The sequence below is a fragment of the Procambarus clarkii genome, chromosome 6 (assembly GCF_040958095.1).
Source record: "Procambarus clarkii isolate CNS0578487 chromosome 6, FALCON_Pclarkii_2.0, whole genome shotgun sequence".
In the NCBI taxonomy this organism is placed as follows: domain Eukaryota; kingdom Metazoa; phylum Arthropoda; class Malacostraca; order Decapoda; family Cambaridae; genus Procambarus; species Procambarus clarkii.
In genome coordinates, this window is record NC_091155.1 from 20,773,318 (window position 1) to 20,800,634 (window position 27,317).

Below are 27,317 nucleotides of genomic sequence, written 5' to 3' on the forward strand. Positions count from 1 at the left end.
ACAAAAAAGTTTTCTTAGTTGACGCACCACCCGTCAACTAAGATATCTCGGCATGTGCAATGCAAATGTAAATGTACGTATTGACATACATAGACGGTATGTAAATGAGTATTGACAGTACAGTACAATAAATTTATTCTACCTTTTTCAACATTAGTGTTCTTTCCTTGTAAATTAGTGACATAACTTATATAACTTGATTTTGATACCAGGACTTTTTTTTTTCAGTCAGATGGGGACAGGAGCAGATGACTTTGGACCGTTGCAGATTTAGTGAACTGTCTTCATAAAGCTCATCTTAAGCCTTACTCTATTAGCTTTTCCTGTAACATGACCTGCTAATCTACTTACATCCAGGTCCTTAATTACCAACTGAAGAGTGAGCAGAGATGATTGAGTATGAATTGGAGCCAAAGCATCCTTCATTTATTAAGGATTAAACCTGGCTAATATTGCAATGTTGTTTAAATTATATTAATGTAATAAGAGCTCTACTTTTGCCAGACATGTTGAGTACAGTATATTGTATGCCCTATATCTTTTAATAGTTTTGTATCTATAGTCCATGTACTTATGAACCAAAAATTTGTAAAGCACTGTACATTTTTGTTTCGATTTGTTAACATTACTATAGGTATAAATAAAAACAACATTACAATTAATTTTGTTTACTTCCAAGTAAAATTCAGCAGCAAATTAAAATGGCAGCATTATATACAATGAAAATATAAAACAAATCTCCCACATCTATGTGCAATCATTCAACTATAAAAAAGGTATAAATTTGGCTTATTTAAGTCAATTAAATATACCCACTACTGCAGAGCTATCATGATACTAAACACCTATTACCTTTTACTCTGCCTCTGTACACCAACTGTACTGTAATTACAAAATCTACAGCTGAAAATGATCAACCCTTCATAAAATACCACCACATTTCATGTAGATTTACTACTAAGAACTTATGAAAATGACTGGAAACTATACACCATAAAATAGAATGTAATACCTATTACTGTATTTTACAATACATTAATATCACATAATACATGAATACAGTACTGACCAAACATGTCTGCTTATCAGTTAAATTTTTGAACCAATAATGATGTCAAATGTTTTTGTACACACACTGCATGATATACTGTGCAGCAGAACCAGTTGCATGAAGGCCTACAGAATAAGGTCATAGATGTCAATGGCAGAGTAAAGCTCTCATTTGTCCTTTATGGCATAATCAAATGTAAAAAGTAAACTTTCATTCTCCCTTATAATCAGGTCTTCTCTTTTCTCTAAATGCTGTCAACCCCTCAATCCTATCTTTGGTGGGAATTACTTGAGCATAGCAGGCTTCTTCAATAGATAGTCCGGTACCAAGGTCTACTTCCAGACCTCGAGAGATGGCAGTCTTAGCCATCTTTACACCAATAGGGCCATTTGGGATGATCATCTTGGCAATTTCCAAAGCTTTATGGTATGCAGCATCTGCACTTTCATTCTGTGGGACAACATGGTTAACCAGACCAATTTCTGCTGCCTGTGTTCCATTCAAGACTGCAGCTGTAAAGATCAATTCTTTGGCTTTTGCAGCTCCAATAATGCGAGGAAGTCTTTGTGTGCCACCTGCCCCAGGAATAATGGCTAGTTTGGTTTCCACAAGTCCCATTTTAGCAGAATTAGCAGCTACACGAAGATCACAAGCAAGGGATATCTCTAAACCTCCCCCTAAAGCTACACCATCAAGAGCTACAATTACTGGCATTGGAAGGTTTTCAAGTAGAGAAATGCAAGCTCGAGCTTTAGAAACAAATGGACCAACTTCTTCTGGCCTCATCTTTGCTCTTTCTTTTAGATCTGCTCCAGCACAAAACACTCCAGAAACCAGTGATCTCAAAAGCACTACTCTCACACTTCGATCATGTTGAACACTTTCAATGGCATTGACAAACTCTTTCAATAGATTCTTACTAATTGCATTTTTAGCCTCAGGTCGGTTAAGACCGAACACCGTAACTCCTTGACAGTCGCCAGTTAATTTTTCCACCACAATATCAGGACTATTTGAACACATTCCACAATTCGGTATTTTTAACCATGCTCCTCGCAATGCACAAAAACTGGACCTTGCCCCTCGTAGCATGCCAATACTGGTGTAATACATCATGCTTCAATGTGTCACTTTGATTTTCCTGAAAATTGGAAAAAAAAAAATTTGTTTTTTTAAATATTTATATAATATTTATGCTATAAAAATGGCAAACAAGAAATTTTAATTGAAAATTTAATGTTCACAAAATTTTACAGCATTACATAGTCTACTATATTCTACTATACTACTATAGTCCAAGGAGTGCCGGACCAACCGGGCTGTGGTGGGTATGTGGGCCTGCGGGCCGCTCCAAGCAACAGCCTGGTGGACCAAACTCTCACAAGTCGAGCCTGGCCTCGGGCCGGGCTTGGGGAGTAGAAGAACTCCCAGAACCCCATCAACCAGGTATCAACCAGGTATATTTAGATGATGGGGGATGGTGTTTGATAGTCAAACTACAATGTAAAATTTTCCAGCAAATTACAGTATTCAAATGCTCCTTTGAAACCCTTATCACTTGATAGTGGTTGAAACATTTTTAAAAATATTTATGATGGGAAATTCACTTTGCTATTGCTTCCAATCACTATGGCTTCAAGAAATGCAGAAATCTGTAATTCAAGGCATAAATAAGCACTAAAGCTAAGAGAAAACATGTGACGAAGTTAAATCAAAAGTACAACTTATAAAGGAAGTTGAATCTTGCATTCCTACAATTACTACCGGGGTCACAGTAATACAGACAGGTTCATTCTTGACACACAATCGAGAATTCCAGGTTCAAATCCCAGGTAGGACAAATGGTTGGGCACATTTTCTATTACCTAATGCTCCTATTCACCTAGCAACAAGTAGGTATCTAGAAGTTACTCAACTTGTTGTGGGGTTGCGTCCTAGGCGGGGTCACCTCGATATAAGCCTAACGTGTATGAATACAATACACTTGGGATTCCTGTCCCCCCAACATGGTGAATTAACCATTATGTGCACTAAATACAGTTAGCAAAATCACTCTTTATGACACGCTGAAGGTTAATGATAGGATTTGTATCTTATGCTATACCTGCTGTATACTTCAGATTCAGATTCAGATTCAGATGTTTATTCAGGTAAGGTATATACATACAAGTGATGTTAAATTAATGGATTGATATATAGATAGAGCTAGTACATACAATGCCTAAAGCCACTATTACGCAATGCGTTTCGGGCAAGAAAAACATTAATATCTAGAACTTAATACTAATTGAGCATAAAGAATAAAAGATGTTGAGAACAAATACAAATAAAGATAAAAAAAAGGGGGAACATGACTGAAAAAGCAGCACAAATACAATAGGTTGACAGTGTTGATTAAAAAAAAGAAAAAAAAAGAAGAAAATAACAGACATGGGTTGACAATAGAGGAGTGAGGTAGATTACAGGGAATTTATTAGGTAGTGTTTAGTTTTTATCTTAAACTGGTTGAGAGAGGTACAGTCTTTAACATGGTTGGGAAGGTCATTCCACATTCTGGGCCCCTTGATTTGCAGAGCATTTCTAGTTTGATTAAGACGTACTCTAGGAATATCAAAACTGTATTTATTTCTGGTGTGGTGCTCATGGGTTCTGTTACAACCTTCTATGAAGCTTTTAAGATCAGGATTGGCATTATAGTTTAGCGTTTTATATATGTATAATACACATGAGAGAATGTGCAGTGACTTAATATCTAACATATTAAGAGATTTGAGTAGGGGTACCGAGTGATGTCTGGGGCCAGAGTTGGATATTGTTCTAATAGCGGCTTTGTGTTGGGTAATTAGAGGACGTAAGTGATTTTGGGTAGTAGAACCCCAAGCACAAATACCATAGTTGAGATAAGGATAGATAAGGGAGTAATAGAAAGTCACCAGAGCAGGGCGTGGTACATAATATCTGATCTTAGAAAGAATGCCCACAGTTTTTGAAACTTTTTTTGATATATTTAGAATGTGTCCCTGGAAATTCAGCTTGTGGTCAATGAGAATGCCAAGGAATTTGCCATCTAATTTGTTACAAATTTGGGTATTGTTTATTTTGAGATTTATAAGACTAGAGGATTTATTGCCAAACAGAATATAGAAGGTTTTGTCAATGTTAAGGGTGAGTTTGTTGGCAGTTAGCCAAAGATGGACTTTCTCTAGCTCAGTAATTACTGTGGCATTTAGAGCAAGAGGGTCAGGACTGGAGTAAATGAAGGTTGTGTCGTCAGCAAATAGAATTGGTTTGAGGTGTTGGGAGGCATTTGGAAGGTCATTAATGTAGATGAGAAAGAGGAGAGGGCCAAGTATGCTGCCCTGAGGAACACTTGTTGATGCTGAGGATCAGCATCCCTGCAGCCTAGTTTCTGTCCAGGTTAGTGGGTGATGGCTAGTCAATGAGATCAATTGTTACTTGTTCCCTGTGCATCTGTGAGGGGCTCAGCTTTGGCTCTGGTCCCTGTAGGCCAAATAGAACTCCAGTGTTGGATGCGAACCATTTGCTTGGAACAATTTAATTGAGATAGCTACAGGGAACCAATGGGGCTCACCCAGAAAAGGGTATTTCATTGCATTCAACTTTGGGGTTTTGAAAATAAGGGTGTGACATTTGCATATTTCCAAACTAGTAGAACTATCCCTTCATGCAGACTTTTAAAAATGTGTTTCAGCAATAGACATAGTTAATCTGCCTTGCCACTTTGGATTGAATTCTATCCATGCCTGGGTAATTTGAGTCTTAGTTTGCCAATACTCTTTCTGGTTATTTTACTGTTTACACATTATAGGCATACTTATTCTCTCTCTTTCCCTGCTTCAAACATATGTGTGGGTATTGTGATGTCTTATATTTATAGTGTGAACACTGAAGTAAATATTCATTCAGCGTTGGCTGTCGTTTTATCAACATTTACAACTTGGTTGGTCTCATCTGTTAACCCTAAAGCTGTGCAATACATACATAGGCAATGGGAGTAACATGTCCCGCCATGCGCTCATCATACATAGTCGATGGAGTGTGCCGGGCACGATTTAAATGTTCCGTGGCTACACGGGGTTCACATCAGCTTCCTCAGGGCTCTTGTAAACAGACGCCATTTAAAAAAAACCAAAAACGTGGGCAACATCCTCGGGTGCCTCAGTACTGAGTGAGCAACCAAAGCTAGTGCACGTAGCATGAGCTAAAAGCACTGCTATTCAGCTTGTGACTACAGCATTGCCTAAAAATGACAAAATATACATGCACAGTAACTGCTATTATTTAGCAATGATAGTATTACAGAAGACCCCCGAGTGTGATAAAAATGACCAGGATTCTGATAAAAGCAGGATTGTTGCGATAATTAAGAGTGTTCTTTTTTGTTTTGGTAGGGACGCGAGTCTTATTTTCCTCGGTGTCACCCCTTTCATATGAAAGGATAAACACATGCATTAGTGTATCACATGTATTAGTGGCCCTCAGGTAAACACAAGTATTAGTGGCCCTCAGGTAAACACAAGTATTAGTGGCCCTCAGGTAAACACAAGTATTAGTGGCCCTCAGGTAAACACAAGTATTAGTGGCCCTCAGGTAAACACAAGTATTAGTGGCCCTCAGGTAAACACAAGTATTAGTGGCCCTCAGGTAAACACAAGTATTAGTGGCCCTCAGGTAAACACATGTATTAGTGGCCCTCAGGTAAACACAAGTATTAGTGGCCCTCAGGTAAACACAAGTATTAGTGGCCCTCAGGTAAACACATGTATTGGTGGCCCTCAGGTAAACACAAGTATTAGTGGCCCTCAGGTAAACACAAGTATTAGTGGCCCTCAGGTAAACACATGTATTAGTGGCCCTCAGGTAAACACATGTATTAGTGGCCCTCAGGTAAACACATGTATTAGTGGCCCTCAGGTAAACACAAGTATTAGTGGCCCTCAGGTAAACACAAGTATTAGTGGCCCTCAGGTAAACACATGTATTAGTGGCCCTCAAGGTAAACACATGTATTAGTGGCCCTCAAGGTAAACACATGTATTAGTGGCCCTCAGGTAAACACATGTATTAGTGGCCCTCAGGTAAACACAAGTATTAGTGGCCCTCAGGTAAACACATGTATTAGTGGCCCTCAAGGTAAACACATGTATTAGTGGCCCTCAAGGTAAACACATGTATTAGTGGCCCTCAGGTAAACACATGTATTAGTGGCCCTCAGGTAAACACATGTATTAGTGGCCCTCAGGTAAACACATGTATTAGTGGCCCTCAGGTAAACACATGTATTAGTGGCCCTCAGGTAAACACAAGTATTAGTGGCCCTGAGGTAAACACAAGTATTAGTGGCCCTGAGGTAAACACATGTATTAGTGGCCCTGAGGTAAACACATGTATTAGTGGCCCTGAGGTAAACACATGTATTAGTGGCCCTGAGGTAAACATGTATTAGTGGCCCTGAGGTAAACACATGTATTAGTGGCCCTGAGGTAAACACATGTATTAGTGGCCCTGAGGTAAACACATGTATTAGTGGCCCTGAGGTAAACACATGTATTAGTGGCCCTGAGGTAAACACATGTATTAGTGGCCCTGAGGTAAACACATGTATTAGTGGCCCTGAGGTAAACACATGTATTAGTGGCCCTGAGGTAAACACATGTATTAGTGGCCCTGAGGTAAACACATGTATTAGTGGCCCTGAGGTAAACACATGTATTAGTGGCCCTGAGGTAAACACATGTATTAGTGGCCCTGAGGTAAACACATGTATTAGTGGCCCTGAGGTAAACACATGTATTAGTGGCCCTGAGGTAAACACATGTATTAGTGGCCCTGAGGTAAACATGTATTAGTGGCCCTGAGGTAAACATGTATTAGTGGCCCTGAGGTAAACACATGTATTAGTGGCCCTGAGGTAAACACATGTATTAGTGGCCCTGAGGTAAACACATGTATTAGTGGCCCTGAGGTAAACACGTATTAGTGGCCCTGAGGTAAACACATGTATTAGTGGCCCTGAGGTAAACATGTATTAGTGGCCCTGAGGTAAACACATGTATTAGTGGCCCTGAGGTAAACACATGTATTAGTGGCCCTGAGGTAAACATGTATTAGTGGCCCTGAGGTAAACACATGTATTAGTGGCCCTGAGGTAAACACATGTATTAGTGGCCCTGAGGTAAACACATGTATTAGTGGCCCTGAGGTAAACACATGTATTAGTGGCCCTGAGGTAAACACGTATTAGTGGCCCTGAGGTAAACACATGTATTAGTGGCCCTGAGGTAAACACATGTATTAGTGGCCCTGAGGTAAATACAAGTATTAGTGGCCCTGAGGTAAATACAAGTATTAGTGGCCCTGAGGTAAACACATGTATTAGTGACCCTGAGGTAAACACATGTATTAGTGGCCCTGAGGTAAATACAAGTATTAGTGGCCCTCAGGTAAATACAAGTATTAGTGGCCCTGAGGTAAACACATGTATTAGTGGCCCTGAGGTAAACACATGTATTAGTGGCCCTAAGTTCGTCAGACACGTACAATAAGACTTAGGATAATGGAGGTCTCCCTTTTGGTCAGCTACTGACTTTCCCTAGACAACAGGATGCAACAGTTAACTCATGTTGCCTATTCACTATGAGGTGCAGGTGAACGGGAATGATGCCCAAACGTTTCTGTTCCGCCGGGAGCTTACAGTTGTGATGGGAGTGAGGTAGAGGAGCAGTATAGGGAGGGTGTTGTGTGTGAGGAAGACTGGGGGTGTCGTGGCCAGCCTGCCCTCTGTCGAGAGCTACCCCAACCCTCCCCAACTGATGGCGGGAACTACTGAATTGTGGAGAGGTGTAGGCGTAGGTACTGACGGAGATGTAGGCGTGGGTACTCACCCAAGTTGAGGGCGGCCTGGGTACAGCAGGTGCCCGTCTTGCCCGACGCCCCAAACACCACCACCTTAATACCGTCCATGTTGGCTATGTGGCCGCCACGCCCACACTCGCCTCCCGCCACCCTACCTTGCCTAACACCATTCCCCACTCTTCACCACCAGTACATCACCACTCAAGGGTACAAATATATGAGAGTTGGCAGTAGGTGTTTGATAATATAGAGATATATTATATGGAGTATATAGAGGCGAGTGTGTCGTGTGGCGTGGAGGGCGCGACGACCATCAGTCCCCCGCCCTCCTCCACCCTCTACAATAATCAAACATTCATATTCTATCATTCACTTTAGGTTAGCATCTAAAAATATTATTATTTAAGTAAACGATATCTTGAAGGCCATTGTTTGGAGGCGCGTTCCGTTCCGCAGGTTCCGTTCCGCGCGTGCCGCTCCCCCCACGGCGGTCCGTTCCTGACCGCCGGAACAGTCAATTGAACACGGGAACTGTGCAAGGTCGAGAGCAGACAGCTTAATACTGTTCTGCGTAAGTTTGGTGTGTGTGGCGGGGTGCAGGCTGGGTGCGGCATGATGGCGGGCGGCGGCGGGGCGGCGACGGCTGTCCTGTCCTCAGACATCAGCCGCCGTAACCCCCAGGACGAGTATGAGCTCATCCAACGCATCGGCAGTGGCACCTACGGCGATGTTTACAAGGTGACCACCCTTCTACCTCATACCTCACTCACACTCATCTCTCACCTCTACCCTCCCCTCATCACCATATGGGCTCTCCGGCCACACACCCCAGCACTGGTGTGCTAGTGTGTGAGGCACATTCAGTCTTGGAGGGCAGGTGTGGTCATGTGTGACACTGTCAAGTCAGGGCTGGAGTGCCACACTCTTGAGTGCCTCACCATACTTATGGCTAACTGTCACTTTGGACAACACACACTTCCTATCCACATTATAAAACCTTTGCTAGGCCATGACATGTTGAGAATGTGTATCACATGTAGATGGGGTATAAAGACACTCAGAAAATGCAGTATAAAATATTCACTTTCTCAGTGTAAATATATATATGGAAAAATGGCTAGGGACATTAAATGGCAATGTACACAATTATTGTTGTTCATACAGACAAAAGGTGAGTGGTGGGTGTTTAATTGTGGTAACAGCTGGTGGTAACAGCTGGTGGACGGTAAGGCTCCCACTCTCATAACAGTGTAATGTCACCTCGGCTCACTAATTATGGATAACTACGCTAAAGAAATATGTCATATTTGTCTTGTATCGTGTATATGTGCATAACATTAAATATTTATTTTATCTGACGTAGGCAACATTAACTATGCACATTTCTACTAATTCTTATTGAGCTGTCAAAATTGGGAGTATGATTGTTTTAACACATGTTGCATAAGGGTGATTTTATTCATTAACTTTCATCTAAAGCTATTTCGTATTTTGTAATTGATTTGTACAATCCCAATATACAATATTATGTACAAATCCTTAATGAGTATCAAATGTTAAATAGGATTTTAATATCCATATGTCAATCATGTGTATAACGTGACATGTATCTAGCAGACGTGAAGTGAACTAGGCAAGATTGTCAACATATAGTTGTTAAACAAAGCTCTTCATTTCTGACTTTCTCTCCAGCTTGCCATGCTGGTCTGCATAAGTTAGGTTAGCTTTGAGTAGTTTAAAACCAAATATGAATTAGGTTGATTCATGATATCTTTGATAAGCATTCCTTCATTGACAATTATAATTTTTGTTAGAATATTTTCTTTAGCAATAAAAAAGTTAATAATGCAGTTGGGGCAATTTGTTCATTCCTGTATATCATTTAATACCAACAGGCCATTTTTTAAGAATTAAAAGTTCTTAACAATTATCTTATAAGGCAAAAAACATTATAAAATTTGATTAATTTGCTTTTGTTATTCTGTAGTTATAAATAACAATTGTGATCTGAATTCTGGCTTATGTGTTGGGACCAGGTTTTGGCCTGTGGTGTCTGGTAGGCCTTGACTCACAAGAGCCTGGTGTACGTGTGTGTAGCTGTCCAGGTGGCTTACAGCAGATAGCCACTGAGGGAACCTGTCCAGAAATTTAATGAGGTTTTTGTAATATTTGTAGGCCCTATTTTAATTGTTTTGTTTTTCCAGGCAAAACGTCTCATCACTAATGAGTTCGCTGCAATTAAAGTCATCAAGTTGGAGCCAGGTATGTATTTGGTTTTTCATTTATATGGTTATTATTATTTTACAGTGGCTTTGTAAATTGAGTTGGTGTCAAATAAATACCTTGTTGTGCTGCTCATAAGACTGGCTAGTGCTAATTGTTCTCTATCACTGTCCATGGGGGAATAGACAATCTTTGGTAATAGTAAGGTAATGGTTCCTAGGAGGAAGAAGTAAAGCGATAATAAAAATCTTGTTTTATCAATACTCTATTCAATATACAGTAATTACTAAACGATAGAAAAATGTTTCAGGGGTCTAGATTAACTCCATTTCTGTACATCCATATGTACAAAAAGACATGTATAATCATTGTGCAATATTATAACCACAAACTGGTAGGAAAGACCAAATTGTGATATGATGATAATTGCAGGCTATTAGTCTGTACTGTAAACGATAAACTCGTCACATAATAAGTAATTACAAAATAGTAAAATAATTTTTTCATGGATCTTAGCTAGCTTTATTACTGTACATCCATATGCATGTATTATAACCATATTTACATCATTTATATAAAAACTGGGCTACACACAAAGAAATCACAGTAATGTGATTTATATCGGTGAGAAAATTAAGAAGAGCAATGCTGTAACTCGAACCAGCGATCTGGGTAATCCCAGCATGGTTATAATTATCAAAATTGGCATTATATGATGATAGCCAGTCTTTGAGGGTTGACAAATACCAAAGGATCTGAAAGCTGCAGCATCTAAGGGCGCCTGGCAGCTGGGTGGACAGCGCTTCAGATTCATTGGCCTGAGGTTCCGGGTTTGATCCCTGGGGAAGGCGGAAACAAATAGGCAAAATGTTTCTTTCACCCTGATGCCCCTGTTACCTAGCAGTAAATAGGTACCAGGGAGTTACAGTTACCAGGACAGCTGCTCCGGGCTGCTTCCTGGGAGTGTAACAAAAAGGAGGTCTGGTCAAGGACCGGGCTGCGGGGACGCTAAGCCCCGAAATCATCTCAAGAGAGCCTCAAGATGACAACTTTTGTAATAATAGTTATACTGTATGTCTAGGCAGCACAGTAATCAAACCCAGCAATCAAATGTATTGTAATTTAATGGCCAAATTTATTGAGTCACTACCAAATTATTTAGTCTATAAGCTTGGTGATGAATCATTAAACCATTCACATGAACACCTACAGTATATTAAATAAATTTGAAACTGTACAAGATTTTAGACATAGATTTTAGACCAGGAGGCCTGGTCGACGACCGGGCCGCTGGGACGCTAAGCCCCGGAAGCACCTCAAGGTAAGGTAGCCTACTGTACAGTTAATCACATAACTTTCACTGAATTCTTCATTCAGTACCTTCCTTCCTTGGGCAAGAGCGACCATGTTCTTTTAATAATGTCAGAATAATGTAATGTTAATGTTTTTGACTTTGCCTATTCATTCTTCCAGGGGATGACTTTACCATAATACAGCAGGAGATATTGATGATGAAAGACTGCCGACACCCAAACATAGTGGCATATTTTGGGAGTTATCTTCGTCGAGACAAGCTTTGGATATGTATGGAATTTTGTGGTGGTGGATCATTGCAAGATATATACCACAGTAAGTGTTGACTGTTACAACAATGTTGCATGTTCAGATGGGGTGGGATAAAGTTAGTGGAAAATAATGGATTTTAGGAAATGTTTTCTTGGTGTACAGCTATTCCTATTTGTTGCCTACAATACTTATGTATTGTATTTGAAAGAAGAAAAGACATATTGATCCGTGCATTAATACACTTCTGAATGGTATACAGTAATGAAAGACAGTAATTAGGTATAAAATGTATTATAATAATTTCATGCTAGATGCCTTTTTACATATCAATTATATTAGAGTACTGTATATTCAGAGAATTCATGACAACTTTTGTGATTTCTTTGTATCAACTGGTGTAGGTACTTTGTTGTTATGGTGCCAGTATCTGGTTACCAGCATGTTCCTGGTTATATGTGACTTTACCCTAGGTCTAACCCCTTTTTCTAGGGTGAGCCCCTTGTGGCTTCCTCAAGCTATCTATACTGAGATCGTACCATATACTAGGCCATATCAACCATAAGAGTTCTATAGGCCTACGAGAGACTAGGGCTAGAACTTGGCCCCCTTCAATCAAGCATAGGAAGTGGTGATATTTATTTACACCACCTCACCAGGGAAGGCAACCAGAAAGTGACCAACACGACACAAACTGGCTGAAAAGCACATTCATCAAGCTCAAGTAAAACAAGAAACGATAGGTACAAATGGACCCCACAGGCCAAAGTCCAGGTTGACTGGCACTTAGCTTAGAAGCAGCAGGTCCTGCATGACTTACTAGTGAACCAGGAACCCTTCAGCCCACCTAATTGTGCTTGCAGGGGTTGAGCTGTGGCTCTTTGGTCCTGTCTCTCAACTGTCAATCAACCTGGACATGTACATATGTCCATATCAACAAATGAACTGGTGTAAGGGATTGGAATGGACCAAGAGCTCCACTTGTGCTGGATGGTAGAGCGACGGTCTTGCTTCATGCATGTCAATGTTCAGTTCCTGACCATCCAAGTGATGGGGCACCATTCCTTTTCCCCATTTCTATCCAACATCCTTATCCTGATCCCTTCCAGTATAGTTGTAATGACTTGGGGCTTTCTCCTGATAGTTTCTTTTCCTTTACCCCTGGTTATGGATGGGGGTAGTACTAATGAGCACATGCTTGTTCCCTAAGATTCAATCATTTCTTTACATTGTTGGGGTAGTTTTTGTGACGGTTACGAGGCTTCAGTGACTCCGAACCTGGCGGGTCTGTATTAGTGTGTTGACTTTCTCGATGTTTTCCCGGTTGGGTGGCGGAATGCCACCTCCTTTTTGTGCCTCTGTTACAGGGGCTAGATTCTGGAGCTGGCCACAAAGAACTCCATGGCTGATGTGACATGTCTCGGCGAGATAGCTTCAGGGAGTCACAAGGGGGTTCTCCCAGAATGAAGTATGATGTGTAAATACAGCTTGTACGTTTTAGAACTGACCCAACAGTTATTAATATAACTGTAATTGGTTCTCTTGCTATAAATTGTTTTAACTTTGATTTAATGTCATTGTACAGTATATGAATGTAATAAATATGTTATGGGCAATTGCATTCAGAATTTTGTAATGGTTCTATACTGTATTGATATTAATGTTGTTAATTTCAGTCATTGGTCCCCTTCAAGAACGGCAAATTGGATACATGTGTCGGGAAACGCTTAGAGGTCTAGAATATCTTCATCGCATGGGAAAAATGCATCGAGACATTAAGGTAAAATATTTGGTTAACAAAACCAAAGTTGGTATACAGTAGTAAGAATGCTTATAATCTCAAATCCCATTGGATATCTTATGATTCTGTTACGTTTATTTTCTGGGGGAGCCCCTACTGGCTTCCTGAAGCCATCTAGCTGAGATTGCTCCATGTAAAGGGTTCACATCAGATATGGGAGTTGTGTATTGCTTACCAGGAACCATTGAACATTTAACAGAAAATGAATGATTACATCTATATATTTACAGGCAAAATTTTTGTTTGCTAGCTAGCTATGTTTGTATGTACTCACCTAGTTGTGTTTGCAGGGGTATAGCTATTGGCTCTTTGGTCACGTGTGTGTGTGTGTGTGTGTATGTAATTACCTACGTGTAATTACCTAAGTGTAGTTACAGGATGAGAGCTACGCTCGTGGTGTTCCGTCTCCCCAGCACTCTTTGTCATATAATGCTTTGAAACCACTGACGGTTTTGGCCTCCACCACCTTCTCACTTAACTTGTTCCAACCGTCTACCACTCTGTTTACAAAAAGGTGAAAGAAACTCTGCCCATTGTTTCTCTCCGGCGCCTGGGATCGAACCCGGGACCACAGGATCACAAGCCCAGTGTGCTGTCCGCTCGGCCGACCGGCTCCCTGTGTGTGTGTTTGAGTGTGTGTTTGTGTATATGTATGTATGTATGTATGCATACAATTAAAAGCCTAAATCTTATAACTGCACATAGCACACATTTTGCCTGTAAATATATACATGGTTATCACTTATTTGCTGTTGATACAAGTTCAATGGGTCCTAGCATGGCCACCCTGCACATCCAGACACTGGGTATTGATGTGCCAGACATGGTCCTCATTTTTTTACCGAGGCCCTAGAAGGAAGGTGAGGGACTCTGGATTATTTTTCAAGATGGGGGGAAGGTTACTGGTGGCCTGAGCAAGCAAATGTGAGCCCCATATATGTGCCAAACTTTTAAATATTATGCAGTATCCTAATATTTCACCTGATGTGATGCCCAGTTTGAGCATATTAGCCATCCCCATCACCTGATGTGATGCTCAGTTTGAGCATATTTAGCCACCCCATCACCTGATATGATGCACTGTTGTAGGGTTAAGGCATGTGCTTGGGAGTACCTAGAGTGTAGGTTCGAACCTTCCTCATGACTTCAACTGATTTTTTCATAGATACAGCATGTTAATGTGATTTCTTTGTGCAATCTTCATTATATTATTTGTAGCCTTTTGAGATATGTCTGTCATTGAGACCAGTGAGACTGTTCCTCGGACAGTTAACTGTTATCAAAACAAACCTTACTAACCAATTTTGTAATCGAGTGTCCAAATGGCTGGGTGAAGGGGTTGTGTATATTACCTTCTATTCTTGTGCTTAAACATAATTACTCTGAAAGAGGTGCAATTTTTGTGTTAATTCCTGAATTATTTTTTAACTTGGCCAATTTTCTTAATTCTGTGAATATTTTCTTCTAGGGAGCAAACATTTTGTTGACGGAGAATGGGGATGTGAAGCTTGCGGATTTTGGTGTATCTGCTCAAATTACAGCCACAATTAGCAAGAGGAAGTCGTTTATTGGAACACCATACTGGATGGCTCCTGAGGTTTGGTGATAATAGTTCTTAAGTGAGATTTCTTTTCATACAAGCCGGTAATTGTCTTTAAGTAGACACTTTTCTTTCAGATCCATTCTTTGGAAGTAAAAAAAAAGAGGAAGTGAAATCATAAGGAAGATTCTGAAGCAATAGTCACTATTGTATAGTTTCTGTTCTTCAGCTTTTATGGTCACAAAGATTATCTCTTCAGAGAAAAAAATGGATCTTATTATAAATGAATATCCTTTGTGTAAATTATACATTCCTAGAAATGAAGGATATTTAGGGCATTCAGTATGATTATACTGAAAGGTCATTTCATTCCAAATCATCACAGCTCCCAAACTGACCATCTCAGATTTGTATGAAATTTGGTAGGATGTTAGTGTATACGGCATAACATACATTTACACAATTTTAGCTCCTGGTTATGCATGATATTCATACAGCAGGGTTGCCAATTTTATGAAAATAAAACATTTCTGTGGGGGAACCCTTTCGGCTCCCTGGAGCTATCAGGCTAATATGCGATACGTTAGACTAGGGCATTAGTCAATGGAGTTCAGCCTACCTGGGACTATGAGCCAGAACCTGGCCCTCTCAGAGAGGCACAGGGAGCAATGGTTCCTTATCTGCCATTGACTGGGGTTAGTTTAAGCAGTTTAAGGGTTAAGAGGTAGCCTAACCCTGGAATGAAACCTGCATAGGAACCGACCAACCCTACCCTAACCAAACCTAACCTTGAGAATGGCAAACTATGACAAACCCAACAGTCAAACCAACCTTAACCTAACGTAACTAGCATAAACAATAGGAGAACTGAGTATGCGGACATGAGAAGTGGTTAAAGGGGGGCCCACAGCAACAAAATCCATCCACATAGCCCACATGTATAGAGAGCAGTTAAGAAGGACCCACATGTACCCGACCCAAAAGGTGGCACTTCATTACATTCAATGCTTTTTTTTTTCATCTGCTTTACTACCTCTTTTGTGATGTGGTGCGATCTCCTTTGTCTTAAGTATGTTTGGGTAAAACCAATATCTAGGCTCTCCAAAAAATGTTTAGGGAATGTGATTGTGGTTTTCTTTGCACTTCTTGGTGAATATAGAATTCCAGGAGTACTGCCAAGGTACTTGCTGGCCTTCTGAACATGCTCTCTATGGCTACTTCAGAATCCAGTGGGGTTAGGGTGATGTCTGATATATGGCTCAATGGTGGTGACACATTCATAAGAATTCATTTGGATCCTTAATCTTCAATGTGTTCAAGGGTTCACTGAAAAGAAAATCGTACTCTAGCCTCAGATTTCACTCCTTTCTTTGTTGTCATCTGTGAAAGTTCCATCACCCTTGGATAAGGACCCATTGCAAATGTAGTTTTTGAAATAGATTTTGCATAGAAAAAGTATTTTGAATTCTTCTTTACTTGTGGCCTTTTGCTCTTTGCCTTTCCTGGATTTTATGATTCCTGCATCTTTAGCATGATTGTTTTTCTACACAGATATATTAACCTTCTGCATATTAAACTTAAAAGTTTCTACTCTGTCGTTCTTGGAGTTGAGTGGAACATTTGAGATTCTGTGATTTGTTTTCTTCATCTATAGAGGGCATGCTGTTCTCATTCCAGTTGGCATCTTTTTTCCTCTCTCCTTTGTGGTATGTGACTTGCACATGTTTCTAGTGCTACTGGGCCTATTTTCTCAAAGCACTAGTTAAAGTTTATGTTATTTAGCTGCCTTTCCCAGAATATTTTTGTGAGGTCTTGGTTTATTTGTTCATAGTCGATTTGCTTGCTTTGAGATTGTTTCTTTAAATTGTTGGGGGAGTTCATGTGGCAGGTTTTGATCCTTTCGTCACTTTGAACCCAGCATTTGTCTGTATTGGTTTGCTAACTTTTTGGGACCCTTCCCAGGTGAGGTGGCACTGTCATTTGCTTCCTTCTCCTCTATGATCTGGGGCCAGGTTCTGGGTTTGGTCTCTGGTAGGCCAAACCGAACTCGACAGTTGATATTATCCAGTAGCTAGGGGCCATCTCAGCAAGAGAGCTTTAAGGCTCACTCGGAAATTTGCGTTTCATTACATTCCACCCGGGTTTTTTAATGTACGATTGAGTTCTTTGCATTTATGTATAGACTAGCAAATGTTTTATTAGGGCTCGGTGACTTGCTTAACAAGAATATTAGTGCTTCATTTAATTTCTGAAAATAGTTGCAGGATGTAAATTTTGTCTAAGAATTGCATACAGAGGTATAGCTATAGTGTGTGGGATGTGATTCATTGTACCTGTACTCACTTAGTTGTGCTTGTAGGGGGTTGAGCTCTGGCTCTTTGGTCCCGCTTCTCAACTGTACTTAACCTGTATATCCATTGAGAGGACATTAAACATTTGAGCTATTAAATTTAAAAAAGTAATTTATAAGTAATTGTTAAGGTATTTTGCTTTATCCCCCCATTCAAATATGAGTTAATAAAGATAAAGGATATGTTATTTTCTTTATCAGGTTGCAGCAGTTGAACGAAAAGGAGGTTACAATCAACTGTGTGATATTTGGGCTGTTGGAATAACGGCCATTGAGCTAGCAGAACTTCAACCGCCAATGTTTGATCTTCATCCCATGCGGGCACTATTTCTCATGTCTAAAAGTGGCTTTAAGCCTCCAACGCTAAAAGATAAATCCAAATGGACTCAAAATTTTCATCATTTTGTAAAGGTAAGTCATTGTAATAAAATAATACCATTTTATGCACATTAAAGCAGGTAGAGTAGTTGATATGTTAGCCCGTTATATATGGACAGGAGTGAGAGTTCTCTTGATATTCACTGTCATTCTGTACTATAATTGTGTTTTCACAATTATCTGTGATAGCATTGTGATATTCAACTTTTTCCAACAACTTCTGCTTCCAGTAATCGCCTTACTTGTATATGGTTGACCGTTTGCAAAATTTATCAGAAGCACATAGAAGCCAGACTGCTTGTTTCTCATGGTCCACTTGTTGAATTAATGCTCCACTGAGGGTTAGCCTACTCGAGACAAATATTCCTATGGACTTTGATATAAGTTGATCGTGCTTATAATGCAGAAGACAGTAAAGGTTGTACATTTGATTAACCACCATGCTGTGCAGAGTGCCTTCAGGCTCTCTGAGAGTTGTGCTTTCTTTTTTTTTAGTTAGACTATATTTTAATGTTTTTCAACTTTTCATCACTCTTTGTGTTTTGAAATGAAAATAGTCGAGTTTGGAAACATTTTGACATTAACTTTACCTGAACATTTATAAAAACAACAAAAATATGTTGTTAACAATTGCACTATGAAGGTTTTGGCAAAACCAGGTGCGCAGTGCGGTGGTTAATTAGATGAGTGCCAGAACTAGGTCATTGAGGACAGTCAATATTACTAAGAGATAGGTCTGACAGAAATTTGTTTAACGTAATAAATTTATTTTTTAACATGGCTTCTAATTACAAAACTTTGGAATCTCTACTTTAATAAGAGTTTCACAACAAATAGTTGGCAACCAATCTGCAGGAATACATTCCCAAGAAGCTGGCATTGGAGCACACAGTTTCCACTTAAATTCCTCAGGAATGACATATAGTCTTAACACTCCTACCTTGAGGCTACCTTGAGGTGCTTCCGGGGCTTAGTGTCCCCGCGGCCCGGTCGTCGACCAGGCCTCCTGGTTGCTGGACTGATCAACCAGTCCAACCAACCAACTCTGGTGATAACTCTTGCAATTACTGTATTACCTTACCCTTAAAGAATGGTTATTGTCACTTGATTATCCATGGGGTAATGTAGTTATTGGCAAATGATGATTTAAACTTATTGTCTGGGTTTTCCGTGTATGATACTAATACCAATAAAAGCTCTTTGTGGCTGTAGTGGAGTTTACCTTGGCACATAAAAAAATAATGTTATTGTTTCATGGTTACCTTAATAAGTGAATGCGATTATTGCCACAAGTGTTACTATGCGAATGTGGTACTGTACTCATCAGTGTATAAAGTTCTATCATAATTACATGTGTAGTATACCAATGATGTTCATATGGTTTTATCAACTATATAATTGTAATGAGGTATACCTGGCCAATCAATCATCATTTGAACCTGATAAAGGAACTACAGAAGGCTTTTTGAAGGCTTCATAAGTTTATGGAGAAATTGTCGTCGTACCTCGGTAAATTCGTGTTCAGGTGCAATTGTACACCAAGGTTCCACTGAATTTTATTTTATTTTTTCATTATTGTACTACTGTATATCTTGAGCCTTATCACATTGATTTTTAAACTGATATCACCTTTTGATTATTATAAAACAATGGTTCTTTTCATAATATGATTGTAACCCATGGTACTTATTTTGTATTTATTTATATTTGGTTGCGATGCACATGTAGAGGGTGTAGATCTTTGTTTAAAGAATATTGATAATATAAGAATGAGTTTGTCGAAATAGTGTACGTGCCTGACATTGGAACTGTGGATACTTTCTTTGATCAGATAATAGTCAAAACATATCTGGTTCTTAATTTCAGTAGTGTTCTTTTATTTTTTTAGCTGGCCCTAACAAAAAATCCCAAGAGAAGACCAACAGCTGATAAGTTACTTCTGCATCCTTTTGTGGCAGCAGATCTGCCAAAGTGGCTGGCAGTGGAGCTGTTGCAAAAGGCTCATAATCCTCAACACTCATTCCCACCTGAGTTAGAGGTGAGTGTTTCTGTAGTTGTTCTGCAATCTTAAACATTCTTCTTAATCTCCATTACTATTCATTAAACTTTTCAGTATATTGTTTGTTATGTATTGGTAGACATGTTAGTTTTGGCAAAAAGCTGGGACCTTGGGTCATGTAGCATTTTGTCATGTAATATGTATTGTTAGAAAAGATGAAAGTTGTATCTGCATAAAACTTTAGTCATAAATTGTTAGAAGTCATTGGATAGGTCTTTAATTTTTTAAATGAATGAGTATGAAATTAAATAATGAGAGACAAAGGTGGGCAACTGTGTGTAAAATTAAGTTGACTAGAGAAGTTCAGGAAGTGATTGTTCAATTTTACATGAGTGAGGTGTGTGAGTGATGAGAGGGAAATGTGCACAAGTGAGGATAAGATGGAGGATAAATGGCTTGTGCAAAGACATCTGTGGATAAGAAGACTGAAATAAAGCATTGGAGCTAAAAGTAAACAATGTGATAAGTTTGTGTGGTATTATGCAGGTACTACCTACCTACCTGTTGATGATTTTGGGGATCAGTGTCTCCATGGCCTAGTCACTGACCAGGTCTGCCATAGCCATAGTAGTCTTGGCAGGGACTGTTTGAAAAGTTCTGTGTTGCACCAGTATAGATATGTTTTCCTGCTGGGACATTCATGATCCTGTCTTGTAGACACAATGTTATCTTAACATTGTGTCTACAATGTCATTCATTGTAGACACATTGTAGAATCCCTTAGACATAGAATGGCATTCTGTGTCTAAGGGATTCTGCACAGAAAGTCACATTTCACATTGATCCAAATTTATAATAATTCAAAATCTTATTTATTTAAAAAATATTTATTCATCACTATTATCTTAATGATATTGAATTCATAAAAATTTATGAATATTGTATGTAGTTTTTTTATGAATATTAAATTTTAACAAATAAATACTTTTCTTTTTTTAGATGGATGAAGATGGAGCTGTTACTAATGTTCCTCAGAGAATAACCTCCAGAACACCGACACGACCAAAACAAAGAACCAAGTCTGAACTACACAGTAAGCTAACTTCATCTTAAATTTGTTGGTAATCATTTCTCTTGGAAGGATTATTTTTTCTGGGTGGGTGGGGGGGGGAAGTCCCTTTGTTACTTTCTGAAGTTACAATGCTGACACTGTGTCAAAATACTAGGTGCCATCAGCCAGAGTTCTTTTTGGCATACTTGGAACTATGAACCAGAACCTGGCCCCTCTCTAATGAGGGGCATAGAGCAGTGACACTGTGATAAAAATTGTCAGTGAATTTTAATCACCACCACAAGGAAAGCACCCGCAAAGTCATCAAAATAAAACTCACACCACTGCTGGTTACATGAAGTATGGATACCTCAAAATCCCACAACAACGTAAACAAAAGATCTAAAATTCATGAAAATAACACACGCTCATACACCCCCACCTCTCCCTGTCATTTGGATGGGGAAGAGGGAGGCAGTCCTGGGTCAGTTGGCTGCTCCACCCTCAGTTCTAATCTGATGGTAGTGAGTGCTTGGTTGCTATCTCTGTCACTCTGGCTCTGGGGTCATTTTTCACTATGTGGTGTTTCTGAGGGGAGCCCCTACAGCTCCCTGGAGCTATCAGGCTGATATGTGTTATATTAGTCTGGGGCATCAGTCAATTGGAGTTCAGCCTACCAGGGACCACAAGCCAGAACCTGGGCCCCTGAGAGAGGCACGAGGAGCAATGGCCTATAGAAACCCCCGTATTGATGGAAGCATTCTATGTCTGCCATCGACCTGGTCAGGCACCCAGAAAGGTAGGCGCCCCAAAACAAACTGTATCTGGTTAAAAAATTGCTACTGAAAGCTGAACTGTTGGACAGGCATGACCTCACAAGAGCCCTGAGGAAGGTGATGTGAACCCTGTGTAGCTGCAGGACCTTTAAATCTTACGTGGTACTTCCAACCATACATAGTTGTGGTGCGCAGTTCTGTGATAGTTACTCACCCCAGCTATATCTGTATTGTGCAGTTTAAGGGTTAAGTGCCACAGCTCCCTGTGCCTCCTTGAGGGGGGTGGGGCAGGTTATGGCTCATGGTCCCTGTTATGCCATTAGAACCCAACGACTGATGGCACCTAGTAGTATGGCTCTATTAGAAATAGTAGCTTCAGCAGCCACTGGGGCACCCAGAAATTGGTGTTTCATTACAGTCAATGCTGTTTTTTTTCCATTGAAGGCATCATTTAACATGTCTGGGGAGATTCTATATGTAACTTTCCAAGATGAGCAGTTCTCGACAAACTAGCTTTTGTGTAATTACCTAATACAGTATGTGAAATGTTCTTTGCTTGCTAAAATAATAGTTTGTATTCCTAACTTATTTTAACAATTCTCGCTTATCACCACCATAATTCTTTTCAGTGGAATCGGTGAACTTTGAGCCTCCACTAGTCACAGAGTTGAATGCTGAACCACCACCCGCCCGGTACCCGGCTGCAGGTCAGCCGTGGGACTCGGCTATGGAGGTAAAGAGTTGTTGCAAAGTTAAGAAGAAATGAATGAATGTTTAATTTGAATATTATTATTGTACTGAGGCACTTGAATTCAAGTTTTCCATGTTAGATAGATTTCATTATAGGAGATTCAATGACTATAGATTTTCTCATAATACCTTATTGGGCAGCATAATTAAATATATTCTCATGATCAGTTATTACAATTACTATGTAGGTTATATCCCCTAATAGCAATAAATATTTGGAGAGTCCTACGACAATGCTGTAGTGCTTGAATGAAGGGGAAGGCATGAGCCAATTTATGTTTTTGTATGAAAACCAAATTTTTTGATGTAACTTATATCCTTTCTCAAGGTATTGTACACAGTGTATACATTACTTGAGCCTGTATACAGTAAACATTATATTTATAGTACCTTGAGAGAGGATGTAGGTTACATCCAAAATTTAGTTTTTTAATACACTTAAACTTAAATTGTGTCCTTCCTTCACGGGTTATAAATATTTGCCATATTAGATCAACAAGATACCTCTTTCATAAACTTAACCACTCTGTCACCTCTCCCAAGCACCCCGGTCACCTCTCCCCATGCACCCCGGTCACCTCTCCCGATGCACCCCGGTCACCTCTCCCCATGCATCCCGGTCACCTCTCCTCCTGCACCCCGGTCACCTCTCCTCCTGCACCCCGGTCACCTCTCCCCATACACCCCAGAGCCATGCAGTGGAGCTATTTCAACAAGCTAACCACAAGGAGTCACTATTTCTCCTCTCCAGAAAAAAATGTGTAACCTGTTTTTTATGACTCAGTGTATTGAAGCAGCTCACATTTCTGAGTTCATTTTAAGTGATTGTCCTTGTTTTACTTTGCATCTTTAATAGGATAAATATGTATACTAAACATCTCTACAGGAAGGAGAGATATCGCTGGATAATCATGATGTAGCAGAATCTTGGATGGAGAACGACCCTGATAGTGAAGTTAAAACCAAGTAAGTTGTCCACAAGTATAAAAAGTATATTTACTACCTATAATTGCACTGAGAAAATGGCCGTATAATTCTTTGCATTGAATTTTGAATAGTAGTGGTGCCATCACAGTGTAAATGAAATGAACACATTTTGGCTTTATAAGCAGTGAAAAGGCTAGTCAAATGTATTCCTGTAAGATTGCTTAAGCTTTATATGAAATGAAAATGTTTTTTGTATTATTATTGATTTGTTTTTAGACAGTATTTGCAGTACAGTATTTAATGCTAGAATAGTGCATGTTTTCATATCTTGTGAACGATTTATTTGAAAACAATTAGAGAGCAAAGCTTACTCATTTAGGTCATTGCAGTTCACCTCTGAGTATGAATAATGACAATAGAATATTGATGAGTATTTGCCACATTTTGGTTCAGGTTGATGGCTCAAGTCTTTAATCTGCTTAATGCTGGAGTAAACTTTATTTATTTCTAACAACAGATATGTAGGTTACTGAGAAACTGTAGTCATATTTATGTATTTATTTCCTTATTAATTATATTCTAATATTTATTGTTATTATCATATGATGCATTAATTTTGCTAGGTTCCCCAATTGTAACATACATTTTTGGTTGTCAGATCTTTATTTTTATTATATTTTATTTTCCTTTTACTGTTTCCAAATGATAATTCTTATGTTTTAACTGATATTCATTTCAAACACAGAGGTTGGATGGTATGTATTGGGATAAAAATTGTACACAGTTGCTTGTATAGTGTGTAGATCCCTGATGGTCACCGTGGCAGCTGATCTCTGATATTGGTGTTATCAGATTATTGTCATTGTTTATCATCATTACCCCATTTCCCACTTTCATGGGCTGGGGGAAAAATACATAAAGTGAAACAGAAAAGACAATGTGTGACAGAAGGAGCAAGCCCAGAATGTTTTGAATACTGGCAGTTTTGTTGCATCATAGTTTTTTGTTATGTTTCTTGACTAGATTAAAAAAATACCTTGTGTGAGATGCAACATTTCTAGGGAGGCCCTTATTGGCTCTCTGAAGCTATGTCACTGATATGGCTTCCCAGTACTTAGTCACATCAGTCGTAAGTGCCATGTTGGCCTACCAGAGTCGAGCCACAATCTGGGCCCCTTCCTCTCCACATGGAGTAGGGTATTGTTATGATCATCCTCACAAGAAAGCACCCAAAAAGCAGATTAGACATTACAGACAATTTTGTAATTACCCAAGTGTAGTTACAGGATGAGAGCTATGCTCGTGGTGTCCCTTCCCAACAATCTGTCATATGATGCTTTGAAACTTCTGAAGGTTGTGGCATCCACCACCTACTCAATTTGATGCAACTGTCTACCACTCAGTTTGCAAAAGTGAACTTTCATATGATTTTGTCAGCTTTGTTTTCATAGCTTAACTCTATGACCATAGCGGTTCTAGAAGTTCCAGACTTCAGTAATTCTTCTTTGTCAATTTTGTTGATTCCCGTTCCTATTTTGTTTGTAGTGATCATATCGCCTCTTTTTTTTTTTCTTCTTCTTCTTCTTCTACTAGCTATTACATATTTAACACCTCTCCTCGTAGCTCTTATCTTTCAGTTTTGGAAGCCATTTTGTTGCATGTCTTTGCACCTTTTCCAATTTGTTGAGGTGTTGCTTGAGATTTGAGCACCATATCTCCAAGATAGCATAGCACTTTGGGAATACCATCTTCATTTAAAATTTTTGGTTGCATGTAAAGAATAAAATCCAGAGATTGAGAATTGGGGAACAGGCTCACTGAGAAGGAAAAAGAAATATTTGAAACAATAAATGAATAGTTCCAAAGTGTGTATGTGAAAAATGAGGATTACAGAGAGCTGGACTCTATGCGTAATGCCAGAAAACACTATAGTTGTTTCAAGCCAAAATTAAAAGTTTATTGAAAGGGCTAGAAAGAGATAGAGCTGTTGGACCAGATGAAGTTTTCCCTTGGGTGGTAAGAGTGTGCAACTGAGCTGAGCATCCCAATCCAATTGATATTCCAGACAACTTTGTTCACAGGAATCTTAGCAGATACTGTATATTGAAAAAGCCAAACATAGTTCCAATCTACAAAAATGGTATGGTTGCCAAGAAGACCTTCTAAATTATAAATCTGCATCATTAACACACTTGGTAGTCAAAATACTAGAAAAAATAGTTAAAACCAAATGGGTAGAATACCTGGAGGGTAGTGACATAATAACGGACAGACAATATGGTTTTCAGACAGGAAGATCCTGTGTAACAAATCTACATAGTTTTTATGATAGAGCAACAGAGATTTTACAGGAAAGAGATGGTTGGGTTGACTGTGTCTATCTGGACCTTAAAAAAAGGCTTTTGACAGAGTCCCATGCAAGAGGTTGTATTGGAAACTGGAACATGCTGGAGGGGTGACAGAGACTTCTGACATGAATGAAAAATTTTCTGACTAACAGAAAGATGAGGGCAGTAATCAGAGACAATGTATCTGACTGGAGGAGTGTTATTAGTGGACTACCACGAGGTTCAGGTCTTGCATCAGTGATGTTCATCGTCTACATAAACAATCTACCAGAAGGAATACAGAATTATATGGACATGTTTGTGGATCATACTAAGATACTTGGGAAGATAATGATGATGATGATTATCATGCACTTTAAATTGATCTAGATAAAATAAATGCTTGGAGTGACATGTGGCAAATGGAATTCAATGTGAATAAATGTTTTGCTATTGAATGTTGAATCGGTGAAAATAGACCCCACACAACTTATAAATTATGTGAAAAGGAATTACAGAACTCTAATAAAGAACAAGACCTAGGGGGTGGGTTTTGGATAGTAAGCTGTTGCCAGAGGAACACACAAAGAACATTATGAGAGGAACATATGTATCATGTTCCAACTTCAGACTTGCTTTTAATTACATAGATGGTGAAATACTACAGAGATTGTTCATGACTTTTGTGAGACCAAAATTTTGATGTGCAGCAGTTGTATGGTTCCTACATTTCAAGAACCACAAATAAACTGGAAAAGGTGCAAAGGCATGCTCGAAAAGTGCTTTTGAAACTGAAAACAAGAGTTACTAGAGGAATTAAGTATGTCAAAACTAGAAGACAGAAGAAAGAGGTGATATGATCGCCACTTATAAAATAATAACAGGAATCGACCAAATTTACAAAGAGGAATTTCTGAAACCAGCAACATCACCAAGAAGAGGACACAGATTCAAGCTAAGGAAACAACGGTGCCAAAAAGAATATTAGAAATTTTCTTTTGCAAACAAAGTGGTAGACAGTTGGAACAAGTTAAGTTAGAGGTGAAGAGAAAAGCAGTCAGTAGTTTCAAAGCATTATATGGCAGAGAGTGCTGGGAAGATGGGACACCACAAGCATAGCTCTCATCCTGTAACAACACTCAGGTAATTACAGTCAGCCACGTGCTATCTAAGTCCCTTGGGACTGAGACTGAATGGATAACATGTGTTCAAATAAGTGGTTAGTCATCCTGAAAAGCTGACAATTTTGTTGCAGAAATTCACCATTTTTTTGTTTGTACACGCCAATATATGTTCTGATCTACTTGTTAGCAATGCTTCATCAATGAAGGTATTTGAATCTTGAATCTTGAAGGTATTTAGATAGAAAAGGTGGTAGTGGATGATAATAGTGTTGGGTTGACTGAAGTGGAGGTGGTGATGAGGTAACCTCAGCAGACTGCTTTTCACCTTGTACTCTAATGTACCTAATGCCATGGCAGAGTTGAGAGCTTCTGAGCCATCCATTAATGTATGAACACTGCTCAAGTGGCACTGTGTACGGTTACTGGGCAAACTTGTTCCATCTTGAACATTCCACCCCACCAGTTATCCTAACTTTTTTATTCGAACAAACCCCAGTTGGATAACAGGCATTCGTAAAGCTCGTGGCTGACTGTACACACATACATACACATACATACATACATACATACATTATTGAATG

At 39.3% G+C, this 27,317-nt stretch overlaps 3 protein-coding genes across 18 annotated transcripts in view; 2 read left to right on the forward strand and 1 right to left on the reverse strand.

Annotated features, from left to right (window-relative positions):
* Nucleotides 1-662, forward strand: part of Zn72D (Zinc-finger protein 72D) — a 59,746-nt gene extending 59,084 nt beyond the window's left edge. For 4 of the 5 annotated variants that reach the window (XR_011223121.1, XR_011223123.1, XM_069306284.1 and 1 more), the window contains one exon: nucleotides 229-662. The gene's annotated coding sequence lies outside the window, so the exon portion shown is untranslated. The remainder of the gene's footprint in view (nucleotides 1-228) is intronic. The other variant, XM_069306292.1, reaches the window with a different exon arrangement.
* The window catches only part of LOC123753922 (methylglutaconyl-CoA hydratase, mitochondrial), a 28,906-nt gene extending 20,447 nt beyond the window's left edge, over nucleotides 1-8,459 (reverse strand). The window contains exons 1-2 of one of the 5 annotated variants that reach the window (XM_045735905.1): nucleotides 7,957-8,113; nucleotides 653-2,192 (exon numbers count right to left, since the gene is read on the reverse strand). In XM_045735905.1, the coding sequence (XP_045591861.1) occupies nucleotides 1,262-2,167 (906 nt within the window). In that variant the 5' untranslated portion in view covers nucleotides 2,168-2,192; nucleotides 7,957-8,113 and the 3' untranslated portion in view covers nucleotides 653-1,261. The other 4 variants (XM_045735906.2, XM_045735907.1, XM_045735909.2 and 1 more) reach the window with 4 other exon arrangements.
* A 72-nt stretch (nucleotides 8,460-8,531) lies between these two features.
* Nucleotides 8,532-27,317, forward strand: part of hppy (MAP4K3-like protein hppy) — a 100,960-nt gene continuing 82,174 nt past the window's right edge. For 7 of the 8 annotated variants that reach the window (XM_069306214.1, XM_045735897.2, XM_045735895.2 and 4 more), the window contains exons 1-10: nucleotides 8,532-8,665; nucleotides 10,132-10,189; nucleotides 11,624-11,779; nucleotides 13,390-13,493; nucleotides 14,983-15,111; nucleotides 17,606-17,815; nucleotides 19,671-19,820; nucleotides 20,781-20,874; nucleotides 22,238-22,341; nucleotides 23,245-23,324. In XM_069306214.1, coding sequence (XP_069162315.1) covers nucleotides 8,540-8,665; nucleotides 10,132-10,189; nucleotides 11,624-11,779; nucleotides 13,390-13,493; nucleotides 14,983-15,111; nucleotides 17,606-17,815; nucleotides 19,671-19,820; nucleotides 20,781-20,874; nucleotides 22,238-22,341; nucleotides 23,245-23,324 — 1,211 coding nt within the window. In that variant the 5' untranslated portion in view covers nucleotides 8,532-8,539. Of the gene's footprint in view, nucleotides 8,666-10,131; nucleotides 10,190-11,623; nucleotides 11,780-13,389; nucleotides 13,494-14,982; nucleotides 15,134-17,605; nucleotides 17,816-19,670; nucleotides 19,821-20,780; nucleotides 20,875-22,237; nucleotides 22,342-23,244; nucleotides 23,325-27,317 lie in introns of those variants that run through there. The other variant, XM_069306252.1, reaches the window with a different exon arrangement.